The following is an 18,182-nucleotide window of genomic DNA, read 5'->3' as shown; positions in this document are numbered from 1 at the left end:
GAGGGGACCAAGTTCTGAATCACTAGCCAGTGATTAGATGGGCACCAGGATGGCACCGGATGAAGTCACCTCGACCAGGTGAGTGGGCGACGCTGGGCTCTGCAGTCTCACGGACCAGGAGGCGTTGTCGGCGACCAGGATGGAGGTGCGAGCTGTCCCACGATGGTTGATGCTGTCGACGTCGCTGGACCCAGGATTGGGGCAACAAGTCTTGGCAAATTCAAGCCCACGCGGTGGACCTAAAATGGCGTCTGGAGTGGACCAGGAGGGTCCGGGGTGCTTCTCTTGTGGGAGGGAGCAAGGGCCAGCCTGGAGCAACCAGACCAGCAGTGTTGTTGTCGTCGGGAAGGCCACAAGCCAACGGGCTAGTAGCCAGACAACGCGGTGAGCAGCAAAAAGCAGAAGGGCCCCACGCAGATCTCGTGGATGCTGGGGGGCTGGACTTCGGTGCTGGAGCTGCTCAGGGTCGTGGCTTCTCGGACCCCAAAGCACTCACCAGAGGATCCCTCGGCGGTCGTGCTGGATAGAAGTCGTGCAGTTCTGATGATGGCCGGTCCCTCGAGGTCTCGTCGCACCTACGGTTCTCAGCTTAGCTGTAGAGGTACGTAGAGGTCAGAGGTGCCAGCGAAGCCGGATCTCGCCGTGCTGGTCGGTCGGATTCCGGAGGAAGGACGTGCAGCAAACCGCAGAGTTCTTAGATGGTGCCTGTGGATGCAGGGTGACTACTCCTTAGTCACAAGGGAGAAATCTTAAGAAGAAGTCGAGAGTTCCTTTCGTAGAAAGTAGTTTCTTGATTCAAAGATGATCTAATTTGGAAGGGTCCCCGCTCCTGCCTTTATCCTAAAGAAAGGGGTGGGTACGCGACTAGGTCCTGCCCTAGGGTTGGGACCAGGAAGGGGGGTGATTACACCCCTCTCCCATGCCGGACTTTCCCCAGGCCAGGGGCTGGTGTGCCCCTGGAACTGGTTCTAGCCGGCAGATGCGTAGTGAGCACCGGGGTGCCACTTGCAGTCACCTTCCTGTAAAGCCCTGCCTACCCAGGATACACAAAACCCTGTCTGGGATGGTGCTAGCACCGCCCCTGACAGGAAACCCTTTGTCCAAGCTCCCCTCGCTGGAAGGACTACCAGCTGCAGGGGGTCAGACTCGTGTCTGTGGTGGCAGCATCCATTTTGTGATGCTGAGGCTTGAGTTAACTTTAACCGGGGTTCACAGGTACCTACATGTTGTGTCCCTCTAGAAGGGTGGAATGCTAACCCCGTCGCCAGAATTGGCGAGGGGTTAGTATTCCAATTCGTATGACACCTTACTCGACATGTTTTGATAAAGCGATACCAGAGATAGCATTTAACCGCGAGGATTATAATGCACTTAAGAGTATATGGTATGCGTTATCATGGAACAGCTATTAGGACTTGGTTCCGCAAGCTGCAAACGGGCTCAGCTCATGCCAGAGCACCATATCACACGATTCCAAGCACTCTGCCTTCAGGATTGTCAAGGCCTGCCATAGGAGTGACTGATAGGAATCTGTGTGTCCATTTTAGGGTTAGATATAGGTATACTATATAAAAAGCAAAGGGTGATTACACCACCTTGCCCCAGCTGTCGTGCAGCCAGTTGTGTCAGATTTAGATGGCCATCCAGGGGTGGCATAATACATGCTTCAGTCCCTGGTAGGCCCTGGGTACACCTATGCCCTGAGTTACAGGGTCTGATAAGGTGGCCCAGTACCAATTGGATAATGCACCTAAGGTACACATGTCAATTTAGTGAGAGAACAGCTAGGCTGTGGGTCTGATTAGCAGGCCCACAGCCAGAGGAAGTCGTAAACCAGTGAAACAAAAGCAAAAAATCTGGGTGATCATAGGATTGCAGACCCTACTCTCCTACATACATGCCCTTAGGGCATGCATGTCTGCAACATGTGCACCCATACACAATTGAAGGGTTCAACAGGGTGTCAAAGTGACACCCTGCCACCCTTCAATGTTTCCCCCTTTTACCGAATCGGTAAATACCGATTCGGTAATTGGCATTCATTCCTATGGGCCTCCAGGCTCATAGGAATGAATGGCAATTACTGAATCGGTATTTACCGATTCGGTAATTACCGAAACTTACCGATTCGGTAAATTTGTGGGTAAAATTACCTACATCCCATTTGCCTGTTCTTAAATACCGAATCGGTATGATTCGGTATTTAAGAATCGGTAATCTGGGATTACCTACATCGGGCCCTAGGTCTTTTCATTGTTTATGACAAGCTTACTAACATTACACATTTTTTCAAAATCATCAATTTTATGGCCTTACTTTAAGTAGCACTGGTTGATTTGGCTACTGTTTCTGAAGTTTTATGTGGAATTTATTTGGAGAAAATTCATCCACGGGAAGTATTGATTTGGGCCAAAATACTAAAAGCAATTTTGCGTGTTTTGAAATCGCCTTCTCTAGTTTAATGGCATAATGGTCGCAATGTTGTACAGGAATCAAATTATTTTTACCCCATTGTATCACATTTTATATTACCCTCTCCCAGAAATGGCAAGCTCTAGATTACAGTGTCCAGTGTAATGAAGGTTCCGCTGGTCAGAGAAAGTGAAGGAGAGTCTTACCTGGTCTCCATGACCATGACAAGAATGCTTTTCTGTAGCACTCAATAATTAAAAAAGATTTGTGACCAGAAGGACCAGCGATTTTTTTAGAAGATGAAAGTTTACAAGGTGAAAAAGCTGTTGTCTGTTTATATTTATTCTAGTTGATATTTATAAGCCACTGCTTTAGTATTACAAAAGTTTCGTTTACTGAAGGAGTTAAATTTCTGCAGGGCATGATCTGAAGAAAGTTGTAATAGGTGGGTAATTTACAGTCTAGACCTGTGAAAGTATATTTTCTAATTGTTTATTTTTTTTTGCTTTTAAAAAAAATGTTTTAACAGGTGGTTCCTTCCGTCATTTTCTTTGGCAAGTCTGTAAGGAGCTTCAGAGCACATCACTTTCCCTTCTTCTGTTGTGTCCAAGTTCCGCTGCTAATAAAAATAAGGTAAAGTTACAAGGAACATATTTACTTTGAAACTTATTAAATAATAAGATTACTCTGTGTTTATGGCAAATGTTTATTTTTATTTAGTATCAATGCTTAAAAATCTTACAAATAAGCATAAAAGTAACTGCAAGAAATCAAGATCTCAGTTCTGTATTGTAGAGTGATTTTTCTAGCTGTTAAATGCTGTGAGAACTGTGTAAATTAAAGAACATTTACACAGACATTTAGCAGTTAGTAATAGCCATTTGCATGTAGACCTTAAGATCTTTAACTTCCTAACTACCACAAGCAAGCACGTGCTTCATCTGTTTCCGCCAGCTTCACATCCCTGAACTGTACTGAAGAAGATTCAAAATAAATACATACCGTAGCTACTGTACATGTCCTAAGCGCTGTAATAGGCTGTGCCAATTTCAGTTTCCAAAGAGGCTGCATATAGCATCTAGGTGTGTAATCACACCACCTATATAACAGCATTTTAGGAATCAAAGGATTTATAGTTGATGAATCGTAGACAGTTTATACATGGTTATAGCCCAAAGCAGTTTACGTAGCTCTTAACATATAGTGTAAAGTACCCCCACAGTACATTATAAGGCTATAATACATGTAATCCTCAAATCCCAGTATCTGAAAGAGACACGTTAGTGATAGATTTTTTACCTTAGAATATCCCCAGGCATCAGACTGGATCCGGAAACTTTTGCGTAGCAGTACCCTTGCGCGTCGGTAGGCGTCGTCTGCGGCTCCGCGTCCGTCGTCGGCGCCGTGATGACGTCGTCGGAGTACTTAGATGCCGCCTCCGCGTGCTGACGTCAGTTCTTCTTTTTTCCGCGCCAGCCAGCGCAGATCTGGAAAAAGCAGTAACCCAGTCAATTTTTGACTAACTTTTTTGAGATCATTTTGGATCCTTCTCGAAGTCTTGCGACTCCGATCGGTGCCGTAGGGATGCCTGGTTTCAAGCACTGTGAAGATTGCGACCGTACGATGTCGGTCACGGATCCTCACCACCTGTGCCTAACTTGTCTAGGTGTCGACCACGACGACAAGGCCTGCTCCGACTGCCGGGCCCTCTCTTCGAACGCCAGGCGGGAGCGGTCTCGCAGGCGACTCGAACTCCGGCAGTCGGCCCCACGCCGCGTGAGGTCCCGTCCCGGTCCCACGGGAGGTCGAGGGACAGGTCGCGGGGACGGAGCCACCAAAGCTCCAGGAGTCGGCACCACTCCTCCGGGTCGAAGTCATCGTCAGGTAAGAAGCACAAGAAGTCGAAGAGGCGTAAGCATGAGCGAATTTTGCGGATCTCGCGTTCGCGAATTTTGCGGATTTGCGGATTCGCAATCCGCAAAATCCGCGAATTCCCGCGAATTTGCGGATTTTTTTTTTTTTGTGTTCGCCCGTGTTTCTGCCAGTTCGCGAGGGTTTTTACAATTTCGCAATTTGCGAACTTACCTGTCGGGTCGCAAGTTTTGCGAACTTGTTGTTTCTACGTGTCCAGCCTGTTTGGGACACTCTTCTTCATCACTGCCACTCTCTGTCACCACTGCCACTCTCTGACTACTCATGCCACCCTCTGGCCCACCCATGCCACCCTCTGTTTCATCACCACACCCTCTGGTTGTCCAGTGTACATTATTTTCGACAAAGCAAAGCACACCTTCCCTGCCTCAAGTGACCTGAATTAATTTGGGGCTGATTAATGTGTCACAGAATATTTTTTTAGCTGGCACCTGCTTCCTTAGTGCGCCCTGATTAGTGATCTTTTGCACTTGCTAAGTGCTTTCATTGTTGCAAAATTAGTTACAACACCTGCCCTGCCCCAACTGACAATAATGAATTAGGGGCTGATTAATGGATTTTAACTTCCAGCCTGGCTCCTGCTTGTCTCCCTTAGCTGTAATTCAGGACCTTTGTGGCATATGTGTAACTATTCTGAGGTTCAGAGCAGGGTCACATAATAGTTTCAACTGGCAACTGAACTCTGGAGGGGCCCCTCAGGAAGCACTACAGGAAATGGCTACTAATGATGAGCCTGAACTTTTGAACCTGGTAAGTAGCTACTTTCAGTTTTGCTAAGATCGTATTTCTGCAATTTTGCACTTATTCGCGGGGCGCGAACTCACGCGAACAGTGCGAGCAGTGCGAGCAAAATCCGCTGCTCGCGGATTTTGCGGGAGATTCGCAAATCTCGCGGATTGCGAATTTCCCGAAAATCCGCAAAATCCGCGAGCGGAACGGATTTTCCGCCCATGCCTAAAGAGGCGTCATCGCTCTTCTGACTCCCCCGACGCTCGCGCGACGCGGATGGGGTTTCGGGTGACACCGCCCACACGGCTCCATCAGAGTCGCGGGCGTCACGTTCCGCCCCACACCCTCCGGTTCTGGGCGAAACGCGACGCCGGAGAAGATTGAGCGCTTCCTCATGGCCATGAGGTCCCTTTCTCTTCCGGGCTCCGCGGCGCCTCCGGGCCCAGCGGACCCGTCTGGGGCCACTAGCGGGTCGGGGGCTTCGGCCCGACGCCGTCGGGTGCTTCGGCCCCGGCGCCGCAGGGCCCCACGATCCCAACACCGCCGGCGCCTTCGGGCCTGGCGCCGCAAGGTCAAGCGGCCCTGGCGCCGCCGGCGCCTTCGGGCCCGGTGCCGCGGGACACCGCTGGACCTTCCTCGGGCTCTGGATCGTCACCGGTGGACCTTACGACGCCCCCGGCGTCGGTCCGTCAGGTGTCGCCTCCGGCGCCTTCCTCGGGCAGCGCCGCCCCCGATTCCTCCTTTGCTCCGGTTCCGACGTCGGAGCGGCACCGCTGGGCGCCGCATCCGACACAGTTTGGAGATTTCCACTTCTACGAACCGGCCCCATTGATTGACAACCCTGAGTATCAGCAGATGGGTGATGAGGAGGATTGGGAGGGGTCTGAAGACCCTCTGATCAGGGAGTGTCAGTCTCAGGAGGACTGGGCAGGAGACCTTGGGGAGGCCAGTGGCCTGGACATATCTCCAGACACTGGTTTTGTCTCTCCTCCTACCGTGGCTTCGGAGGAGGGGGCAACCTATAGTGTGGTGTTGATGAGGGCTGCCAAGGCCTTGGGCCTTGAGCTCCCCGTCGCGGCCGTGAGGACTAACCTCCTCACTGAGGTCCTTAAACCGCAGTCAAGCTCGGCCGAGCCTCTGCTGCCCTTTAATGAGGCCTTGACCAACGTTCTTTTGGGCACCTGGTCCAAGCCCGCTACGGGTTCGCCCGTAGATAGGAACGTGGCCAGACGCACCACCCGGCCCCGGCGACCCATGTTTCCTGTCCACCCACCCCACCCCCGAGAGTCTGGTCATCCAGGACTCCAATTCCCAGACCGCATTCCCGTCGGCTCCGCCGGACAGGGAATCCAAGAGGTATGAGAATTATGGAAAGAAAATATTCTCCTCCCTTAGTTTGGGACTGCGGTCTTCCAACACCGCATGCCTCTTGGGCCGCTACACCCACTTTCTGTGGGAGACGGAGGCAGAAGTGCTGCCAGAGTGTCCGTTGGAGGGCCGAAATGCAGCCAAGTATTCTATCCGGTGTTGGCTGGATACCACTGACTCGCTGGGCAGAGCAATGGCAACAACGGTGGCGGTGAGACGCCACGCCTGGCTGAGGTCCGCCAATTTTTCGGCAGATGTCCAGAACACTCTGATGGACATGCTGTTCGATGGCCGTCGCCTTTTTGGCGACAAGGCAGACCACGCGCTTGAGCGCTTTAAGGACTCCAGGGCTACGGCCAAGTCCTTGGGCCTCTCGGCCCAGCGCCAGCAAACGGCTGCTTTTCGCTCCTTTCGTGGCCAAGGAAGGGGCGTCCCCACACGTGCCGCCAACCACTCGCCACAGACTAACACCCAGCGCGGTGGCGGCCGTGGAAACCGCCATGGAGGCAGTCGGGGACAACGGCGAGGTCAGTCCACACCTTCCCCCGCAGCATCCGCCTCTAAACCCTCCTAGTCCGTGCTTTTCAGCCCATGTGACGCCAGTGGGGGGCAGGGTTCGCCATCACCACTCTCACTGGCGCACTGTCACTTCGGACAGGTGGGTGCAGCAGATCGTCCGGGGGGGCTACTCCCTCCCCTTCGAGACGACTCCTCAAGCCATGCCACCGCAACACCACCGCGTATCGGGGGATCACTTGCGGCTTCTGCAGGAGGAAGTTTCAGCCCTCTTGGCCAAGGGGGCCATCGAGCGCGTTCCTGGGCCAGAAGTAGGACGTGGTTGCTACTCCCACTACTTTCTGGTGCCCAAGAAGGGCAAAGGGGGCCTACGCCCTATCTTGGACCTAAGGAACGTCAACTGCTTCCCCCGGAAGGAGAAGTTCAAAATGCTGACTCTGGCTCAGGTCTTAGCTGCCCTGGACCCAGGAGACTGGATGGTAGCGTTGGACTTGCAGGACGCGTATTTCCTCATCCCCGTCCTGCCGGCCCACCGGCGTTACCTGCAGTTCACGGTAGGCCACGAGCACTTTCAGTTTACCGTGCTCCCCTTCGGCCTTACTAGCGCCCCACGGGTGTTCACGAAGGTGATGGCGGTGGTCGCAGCTCATCTGCGCAGGTTAGGGGTTTCAGTCTTCCCCTACCTCGACGACCGGTTGTTGAAGGCGGGCTCGCCCCAGACAGTCGTCAGCCACCTCCAGACTACGGCGGATCTCCTGCACCAGCTGGGGTTCTCCATCAATGTGCCGAAGTCATACCTGTGTCCCTCTCAGAAGCTCCTTTTCATCGGAGCGGTTCTCGACTCTGCGCAGTTTCGGGTTTACCCACCCGATCTTCCAGCCTTTATCCCGGGTTTCGGTCAGGTTGACGCTGCGGCTTCTGGGGCTGATGGCTTCCTGAATCCTTCTGGTGCATCACGCCCGGGGGCGGATGCGGGCTCTGCAGTGGGATCTGAAGTTTCAGTGGGCCCAGCATCAGGGCAACCTGTCCGACCATGTCCTGATCTCGGAGGGCACTGCGAGACAGCTGCAGTGGTGACTCACGGACCGCGATTGGGTCAGCGGCAGATCTTTCTCCCTTCCCCAACCGGAGCATGTAGTTGTGACAGACGCGTCCCTCCATGGCTGGGGAGGCCACATGGGAGAGGCGGAGATCAGAGGCCTCTGGTCTCCGGCGGAGTCCCGGCTCCATATCAACCTTTTGGAGCTGCGGGCGATTTGTCTAGCACTGAAGGCATTCCTCCCCTCTGTCCAGGGGAGTGTAGTGCAGGTGTTCACGGACAACACCACCGCCATGTGGTACTCGGCGCCTCTGGCAATGGCTGGAACATCAGGGCGTGTCCCTGGTGGTTCACCACCTGGCAGGTTCTCTGAACACCAGGGCGGACGAACTCAGCCGCCGGTGCATGATGGATCACGAATGGCGTCTGAACTCGGACGTGGCGCAAGGTCTTTTTCTGCAGTGGGGAGAGCCTAGGTTAGATCTATTCGCCACCGAAGAGAACGCGCAATGTCATCAGTTCTGCGCTTTGGAATTTCCAAAACACACAGGGGTGGCTGGGCCCAATGGGAAAGAGGGTAGGCAGGGCCTCACAATATGAAAAATAGAAATGTTTGCCTATGCCTCCAAACTACTTAAAGTACACACTAATTCATGTACGAGTAAACCACAACTTGTTAGTTTACACAAAACATTTTATTTTTGTCAATTTGGTACTCAGTTTAAAGAAAGAGAATTCACAATAAACAGAACTAAGATCACTATCGACCTCATGTTTGAGCCATAAAAATTCAAAAGAAATCAATACAAATGTGCAGTGAACCGAACAAGTGGTGAACAATTAGAAAAACAGTGACTTATTGACATATACAAACATCACATTGAATACATGGACCAAAAAGCTTTTTACATTTGTGAAACAAGGGCTCCTCCTAACATTTAGGAACCCGGGGAGAAAACAGCGTTTATAGTAATAGTTAACCTCCCAAAACCTGAATAGCAACTAATCAATTGAGTTTCAGGAACATAGCTCGTTTCTACAATAAATGGCAATGGCCAACCGGCCGAACAAAGGAAAAAAGAGTGCCGACGCGTTTCGAATCCTGATTCACAACTTGCAGAATTCTCGTCAGGGCAGATTGGATCTAGTCCATGGGCACTATTTAAAATGAAACAAAACAACATATTTACTATCTAGCGGGTCCTCTAGCCATTAATCTCTGGACAGTAAGATTACAAAACAGTTTGTACCTTGTGTGAATCCTGCCCACAGTCAGTTCTGAATTAGAAGAAATGTCGTCTAGGCTTGGCGGCCTACGCTGCAACAGAGTAATGGAGTGAATAAGTACTAGCCGGGTGCACAGGAAGATAATGCTTGAAAGCCATTATCACTCGGTTACCTGAGTTTTTATGGAAGCTGAGCCACATCTTCGACACTTGCGGTGAAGATCCTTTATTTTCTGAAACATAGGGGACAGAGTGCGACTTAGTGCACTGTTTACTCGCTGATTAGCTAATCGTGTATAGATTTTAAAATGAACCACTTACTTGGGCATAGGTCCGCAGTGACCTCAGTGGGGGTTCTATTTTGTGATCACGTTTTGCCGCGCAGGGAGCAGTTAAAATCTGTGGGAATACAGAGAGGGGCACCGTGTTACCGCGCTGCTATTTGGATACTGGGTTGAAAAAGGTGCACTTTTAGAATGTATCCGCATCCGCGCTAGTCGCGTATGCATTTTAGACTCTTACAAATGGCCCACTTACTTTGACAACGAGTAGCGATGACTTCAATGGGGGTTCTGATTTTAAAACTGCATTTCGCCAACCAACGCTTACTCGGGTAAATATCTGCGGGGGGAAGGGGAGGGGAACACGTTACATGTAGTGTTCACCAGCGAGCACAAATTGTTTAGTAAGTGGACCATTTGTAAGAGTCTAAAATGCATACGCGACTAGCGCGGATGCGGATACATTCTAAAAGTGCACCTTTTTCAACCCAGTATCCAAACAGCAGCGCGGTAACACGGTGCCCCTCTCTGTATTCTCACAGATTTTAACTGCTCCCTGCGCAGCTACGTGGGCCTTACTGCACACGTTTGCAAGACATTATTGCCTGGACAGTCCAGTCCGGAGGGATGGCTTCTTTGGCTGTTCCGTCCTCCAGGACTTTCTGGTGTGATTATTGGTTCGCAGACCCACCACCACGGGGTTGGTATTGCTGGGGTATCTTTTCTAAGGTAAGGAATCTATCACTAACGTGTCTCTTTCAGATGCACAAGTTACTACTTGTGTAACGATATATCTGTAAGAGACATTAGTTAGTGATAGATTCCTTACCGACCCACCCATCCTCCCCGTTCTGCGGACCGATATCTAGGGTTAAGGTCATCCCCTTTCAGGGCCCTAGTTTCATGGCACCAGTGTTGGTTTTTGGCATAGCTTTGCGTTTCTGGCGCGGAAAAGCTGTGTCTAAGAACTGACGTCAGCACGCGGAGGCGGCGTCTAAGTACTCCGACGACGTCAGCACGGCGCCGACGACGGACGCAGAGCCGCAGACGACGCCTACCGACGCGCAAGGGTACTACTACGCAAAAATTTCCAGATCCAGTCTGACGCCGGGGATATTCTAAGGTAAGGAATCTATCTCTAACTAATGTCTCCTACAGATATATCGTTGCACAAGTAGTAACTTGTGCATCACATGTAATAAATAAACGATGTAGCAACTTATTACATATGAGTTGTGAGGTCATTATGCCTGCTGGTAAAGCAAATGGGTGAGGGTGTCCTGGCTCCAGGTACTTTTTGTATTTTGGATAATGCCAAGAATGGCAGGGGAGGATGTCAGAACACCAGGTACACTTCCATTTTTTTTAATCGGACTCTGAGGATTTGCACTTGTTATGTATTTAATATCACTGTTCCGGGAGCTCCCTATCTCAGTAAAGCAAACTTACTAGGAAGGGTTTGCATTGTTCATTCTTTTTAATGTTTCTTCTGGGCGTTTTGAGGCTATGAAGCCAATTTGAGACACAAAGTCTGTGATTTACTAAATCCGAAGTTTTGCGGCTGTAAAAAGGCATGTCGCTATGTACAAAGGGCACATTAGAGTTAAAAATAAGTTTCCGATTTGCAAAATGCCATTTTTGATGCATTGTGAATAACATGGTGAAGTGGCGTGAAGGACCATTCCACTTCTTATTACAGGTTGCAGTTGTATATATCAATGTGTTGATACCCTAATTGCAGTTACAAACCTTTGACGCAATGCGGACATCTCAAAGTAGGTAGTCTCCATTCGCAAAGGGGAATTTGTCTGAAACAGACAGCTTCCATTTATTTTGTCAATGCCCACATCGAAGGAGCAGATATCTCCCACTTTATGAATGCCCACAACGTGCATTGGAGAAGGAGAAGGCACTGGCCTACAGGATCATTACATTATCTGAATGCCAACTTTCATTTTTGAAAGCAACTCCTGTCCCCTTTATTGGTCATCTGATGAATGTTCTAGCAAAAGATCTTGAAACCTCAGCAGACTTCATGAAACAAAATACCATTCTAGAATGCTTGTTATTGATGATTTGTATTACTGCAGGATTAGTTAAACAGAAACAAAAATATTTTCACTTGATATCCCCTTTATGGAACAGGGTCTTCTTTTGAATTAAAATTTTGTAATTCAGAGAATACCAGTGGAAAGGTGTGTCTCGAAGGCCTCCACCCTTGGATTTTCATTCTTTGCAATGAGTCCTAAAACAAATCCTCCCTTACAAATGATAATGATGCAGAACTTTTTGAGTCTCCTTGCTTATGGCGGGTTTGTGCTGCAACTGGTTAGTACTCATTCGCAGTTAAAAAGTCATGTCGGATCGCAAAACAGTCATTGTGCAAAAACACAACTACTTTTCGATTAAAAATCTATTATTTGGGCCCTTTGCCTCTTGATGTTTAGTTTTAACAGTTTTGTGATGTCGTTTGTTTATGAAGTAAACAACATAGCGGACCTTAAATGGAAATGTTATCACTCTGCATTAGGTCATATGTTGTATAACCTTATTCCATATTCTTTCTCTTTCAAAACAACCTGTGACTGTGGTACATAGAATCCAGCGTTTTGTATTCATCTTTAACCAATGTCAGGTGAATTGTTTAATATTGAATGATAACTAGATAGAATATATTTGTACTGATATATAGCCTCCCTTTACGCTAATCAAAGAGCTTTACATTTATCATGTTTTTCTTGTTTTACATTTTTAAGGGAAAATACATTTTGACTCCTAGCCCCATCACATATGCAGAAGAGCAGCTGCTGCATTTCTTTGGTCAGCTGTTGGGTATTGCCATCCGTGCAGATCTTCCGCTACCCCTGGACCTGCTGTCCTCATTCTGGAAGATGATTGTTGGCGAGCCGCTTGATCCTGATGCTGATCTTCTGGAAGCTGACGTACTCACGTATAACTACATCAAAAAATTTGAAAATGTAATTTCTTTAACTTGAATCTACCACTTATTTATGTATCCACCATATATTGTACACATGCTGACCTTTTAGCTTAGCATCACTGACTAACATGGTGTTGTCTGTTATACATTTTTACTTTTTATTCCTCAATGAATATCCTCATGGGTGCAAATATCTAAATGCTTGTCTCACAAAGGTCAGTGTACAAATGCACTACTGGTGTGCGATTTCCACTGAAAATGTCTTAGAGACAGATTCGGCCAATCAAATGTCACAGTGAAAAGCTTACTCTGATGGATATTTCTAACTGCATATTAATCACTCCCTGGAGCTCTAGACTGGATGCATAGATTTTCCTTAGCAGTGCTCCCACGGCCTAGTATGTGGCGTCCTACAGCTCCACAGTGACTGTGTACCAGCACAGAAGTCAGAGCGGAGTAACATATCAATGCCACCCTTGTGCATTGACATCAGTTTTTCTTTCCATGCCTTGTGATATGGATACAGAGCTCTGCTCCCAACTTTGTCAGTCTTCTTACATGTTCAAAACTTTCAACAGTATTCTAAGTAATAATGTCCCTCCAGAAAGCTTTCGACTTCAAGTCATGTTGAGACTGCAAGAAACAGATGTCAGTTATGGTCTTGCACAAGGTATGTTTTCGGTACCTGGGCACTGGTCATGACTTCATTATGTGACAAGTGTGCCCTCATGCATCCAAAGGCGATTTGAGGGGCAGGAGGCAAAACTCTGTTGTCAAACACAAGAAGTGGTTGCTGTCAAAGCATAGGTCCAGCTCCTCCTCAAAGTAACGCTCCTGGTCACAAGGCCATTCTTGCAAACAATCCACTTCTCAAACTAACTCTTCTGTTATTTAAAAATTGAACTTCAAGCACAAAAGCATAAAAAGTGGGATTCTACCCCATCCTGCCACTCAAAATCCCACAAAAAGGTGCAAGGACGTCAACACAAAAATATGCCCATTTTCAAAGTACATAAAATCCGTACTGATCCCACAGTTGCCCAAGCGCATTGAGTTTACTTAGGTAGTCATTGACTCCAGAACATAAAGTGGCCTTCACAAAGATCATGCTGCAGGATTTATGGTGTGCTTCCTGTCCCTTTTTGCATGCTTTCAGGCTCCTAAGAGTCGCAAGGATCTCCAGTGTGAATACCACTGGATGGTCTGCACATGACACAATCTGAACCCTTACGGCATGTTATCATGTCCAAACTAACTCTTGGTCAGACTTGCATGCTGGCGTCACGGTCTGTGCCTATTCTCACCACAATGTGCTTCGCATTCCACCAGCACCGATAGCAAACCTGGTACCAATATTCGACCAAATCAAGACTGATATAGCGCTAGGAAATTAAGAGAAAAGCTGGTTGTTATGCAGCCTGACTTTGATCTGAGGTCATGAGGTCATTCCCTTAAGGCCTCTACCAGCAAAGACTCCCTTCTCTTTCTTTGGTCTAATTCTGACCAAGTACAGGAGGCACATATTGCCCATCACGACACCGAACATGATGAGGAAAATGATGGATTGCTTCCCCTCACTGATGATGCACTATATCTAAACCTGCAAAAGGCCATCTGGCTAGATAGTATTCTGAAGCAGAGCTTGACTCGCCACATGGACCACCAACAGAAGAAAGTGTCTTCATTGCATTGGCGGTTTGCTGGGCGCCAGAGAAACCAGAACTGCAGTTCCAGAGATATCACTCCTGCCATCTGCTTTGGCCTTCTCGAGACCATAGTCTTACACTCCCAAGGATTAACACGTCTCCTTGTGGTGACTGTGCCTTTGGTTATCTAGCAGCTAAATATTGGAATGCCCTTCACCATTCCTTAAAGCAGACAACCTTTCATCTCCCCTGCAGGAAAGCTCCTAAGACCATGCTTTTCATGTGATAAGTAGAGGATAGGTTTGTGTTAAACTTTTTGCCTTTAGCGTCAGGACAGTCTGTGGGCAACAGATGCCGTTCATACACTAAGATAATATAACATAACCCAAAACTTGCTCTGACTGGACCAGGACTACGACCCACTTCATCGGAGTCAGTGCTGCCACTTATTGTCACCCCTTACTCGACCTATAGCCAGTGCTTATTTGTGACGGTGATTGCAAGTGGGTCCCACTAGCACTAATCTTTCCTCCTCAGACTTTAACCCACAGAAAAAGGGAGCAAAACACATAAGTGGGAAAGAAAGAGAACGACTGAAAAACAGTGACAAAAAAAGAAAGCAGGATGAGAAATAACCTGAAAGAGTGGGATAAAGCAGCAGAGAGTGTCTGGTGATGGATGTAGGAGGCATTAGGTCGATTCATGACTACGTAGCCTTGGTATTCAGCACCCCCCACATTCGTTAACGCCAACCATCGGCTTCTGAGCACATGTTTGGGCCCAACACTTACTCGTTTACAACTTAAGCACTGCCTGTGGGTCGACAATGTGCATTAGCTCCAATTGATCCTGACTTTCTAACTAAACACCCTACACCGGCGAGCCTGACTATCTAGGCTTCAACAAGTAAGGTTAATGCTTATTCTTTTTCGACCAACTCCCCTTGTAGGAAATCGAAATTATGCTTCTAGAAAAAGAACGTTTCATCAGCTAGCCTGGCCCTTCGATCCATCAATGCGATTTGCTCATTAGGCAGGTGCACGCATGCATCACCCGACATACCAGCAACATCGTGGAATGAGCGTCATGCTCAGTAGGCATGCCTGGAAGAGGTCAGCTGGGTTTTCTGGTGACATGCAGGCATCCCTAGTGGATATGCCCTTTGATGGGTCCATGCTGTTCAAAGAAAAGGCTGATTTTGCACTAGGAAGATTAAAAGATTCAAAAGCAGTCGTGGTACCGCTGATCCTTGTGATTATACACAAGTGAAGCAATTTCTGCTCCAGTTCTGGAAATTCAGTGAGTTAGCATATAGGTAATATCAGCCCTCGCAATAATTTATGTAGAAGCTAACCCAGTCCTTACAAGGCAGTGACACAGGTAGGAATAGTGTATGCCAGCAGGATCAGCAGTCTTCCAATAAATCCTCGCCAGCGGCAGCAACTTACAGGCCTCTTGGGTTTTCCATTAGTGACTTTCTTTCCATTCCTGAGCTAAGTTCGTAGAAGCAGTCTTCAATTCTGATGCAAGAGGTCAATAGTTTAATGTCCAAGGGTGCCATCGAAGAGTTACTAGACTTGAAGAAAAGAGGAGGGGGCTATTTACGCTACAGTCCCGTTCTGAAAAAGGGCGGGACCTTTAGGCCTGTTCTTGACCTCCTCTCATTGAATACCTTTCTGCAGGAGGATACTTTCAAAATGCTCACACTGGCTCCGGTCATCTCCTCTGTGGTCCCAGGAGACTGGATGATGTACTTTTAATGTGCCCTTCCTGCAGTCCCACTGATGTTACCTGCAGTTCAAGGTAAATCAAGACCATGCTCAATATGTTGTGCTCCCCTTTAGCCTTACCTTGACTGTGGTGTGTACTTCTAGTCCCATATCTCGATAACTGGCTGCTGCAGGTGAACTCACCCCAGTCATCCTTTAGAGACTACCTCCTTAATATCGCCGGAATCTTTACATCTTTGGCATTAACTATCAACGAGATGAAGTGGCACTAGAGCCCCATTTAAAGTAACCCATTTGTTCGGGTTATCTTGGACTTGCAGGCTTTCAAGGCCTTTCTTCCACCGCAGTGTATCTTGGATATTCAGAATAATATCCAGATGTTTTTGGATCAGTCATGGGTGTTAGTGAGGATGGCTTTGAGGCATTTTGGTCTCTTGGCCTTGTGCATCCTCAGCATCCGGACTGTCACCCCAATTCCATTCAGATCTTTAAGGCGGCAGATCAGGGTCTGCAGTGGTGGCTGGCTTACGACAACCTAACTTGTAGCAGACCACTATCCCTTCCCCTCCAAAGTTCACAGTTGTAACAAATGTATCACTGCTCGGTTGGGGGTCACCTGGGGGAGGTGGCTATCAGGTTCCTCTGATCACAAAGCCTTTCTGTTGTCCATCAGTGGGAGATAGGTGGAGATCCTCAATGACAAGCTATGTTCCCTCGATTTTTGCCACTCAGAGAGCTTTAAAGTGCGCACACTACATAGGGCTCCCGCGATCACAGCAGAAAAGCTCAATAGTTGTAAATAAACTCAAAGTGGATAGGGAAAGACAAAAGAAGCCCAGCAGGAACTCCTATCAGTTAAATCGTGGAAAGCAAGCAGTATTTTTTTAATACCAATGCCTCCATGCCTTTGTTTAAAGTTTGCTCTCGCTTCTAGCCATAGAAGGAAACCAAAGTCAGAACCTATTACTTTATTCACAAAAGCACTACATTAAGATTTACAGATCATGCAGCACATTTGTTTGTGAGATACTATATATTTTTTTAAACAGTGCAAAAAACTGCAGCAGTCTTAAGTTTTCATTGCTCGGTATGAGCAATTGAATACGTTATCAAAATGCAATAAAAAATGAATCTAGTGGAAATGTGACTTACTCATGGAATGTTTCACTTTGGGAGCGGAGGAAAAGCACATGCAAATGGACTGCAAATATGTAGCTACCTTCCACTAAGAGAGAGATATGTGCAAGATATTTAAGATAGTGATCTTGTAAAGGAATGATACAGTTCTTGAACAATGGGCAGTCAGGATGGAGTGCAAACATTATATTCTGTTCCTTATACAGACATTAAGAACCTAGATAATTTTGGGTGGGTCAGGCATTAAATGCTCCTGCACATTTACAATGAAGGTTGCTGTCAATTTTTTTCAAATTGCATTTCATTGAGACTTGTCTTATTGGTAGGATAATGCAGTCACAGTGTGCTTAGTAAAGTTTCAGCAAACATACAACTAGTTTATACGTTTGGGACTTGGTTATTTATTTCACAAAATTGAGCATTTTTAGTCACAAAACTTAAACATAGATTAGTTTGACAGCAGGCATATTTTTAGTTGTGGACTTTATTGGATGCATTCTGAGAGTTGTAGCCTTGATTTGCTTCAACTGAATTAAAGTGTCTAAGGATAGGGTTGCATAGTGCCCCAGTAGTGCAGAGGTTCTGCACAGCATCTCTGTAATATGCACTGTACAGGTGCAAAATGCAGGTGATGTGCCCACAGTTGCCTGTGGCATTTTTGTATGTTATATTTCTGTATTTCTTTTTTACATATTGGGGGAAACGGAGCCTTTTCTGTAACTAAGCCCTCCGTTGTTCATCAAGTATGGGCTTCCGATTCTAACCTTTGAACTTTGTCTGAGCTGAACTTCCATTAAGGAATTTCTCTCCCCCTTATCGCTTGTGGCATCCATTGACGCCATCCTCTAAAAGCATTGGTCACGTGATCTGCTACGAACTCCCCGCTGATTGAGTCTGGTATTCTACTTAACTTCTCCTTCTAGGGTCTCGAGGTAAATGGAAGAGAGATTAGGGGTGTTCCCCTGTGGCATCTTCACTGTTTGGATCGATTAGGACCAGGAAGAGCCTTATGCACTTGTTTTTGTTCCAATTTACCACTTCACCTCACCTCTCATCTTAAGTCTAACTTCTTCCATACAGAGGACTTTATACTTTATAACTTAACTGCCACATTTACTGGATTTTTCTTATCACCTTAGTGCATGTCAGTAAATAAGGGGAAAGCAACTGAACTTGTTACCGAACTTGTCAGAAGGCAAGCAAAAGCATTAATTTGCATGAATTT

At 47.6% G+C, this 18,182-nt stretch overlaps 1 protein-coding gene across 1 annotated transcript in view; it reads left to right on the top strand.

Annotated features, from left to right (window-relative positions):
- The window catches only part of HECTD4 (HECT domain E3 ubiquitin protein ligase 4), a 2,691,195-nt gene that overhangs the window by 2,388,302 nt on the left and 284,711 nt on the right, over positions 1-18,182 (top strand). The window contains exons 74-75 of the mRNA XM_086943079.1: positions 2,942-3,045; positions 12,260-12,481. Coding sequence (XP_086799205.1) covers positions 2,942-3,045; positions 12,260-12,481 — 326 coding nt within the window. The remainder of the gene's footprint in view (positions 1-2,941; positions 3,046-12,259; positions 12,482-18,182) is intronic.

Source organism: Lissotriton vulgaris, chromosome 11, assembly GCF_964263255.1.
Source record: "Lissotriton vulgaris chromosome 11, aLisVul1.2, whole genome shotgun sequence".
Taxonomy (NCBI): Eukaryota; Metazoa; Chordata; class Amphibia; order Caudata; family Salamandridae; genus Lissotriton; species Lissotriton vulgaris.
This window is presented reverse-complemented; position numbering and strand designations above follow the sequence as displayed.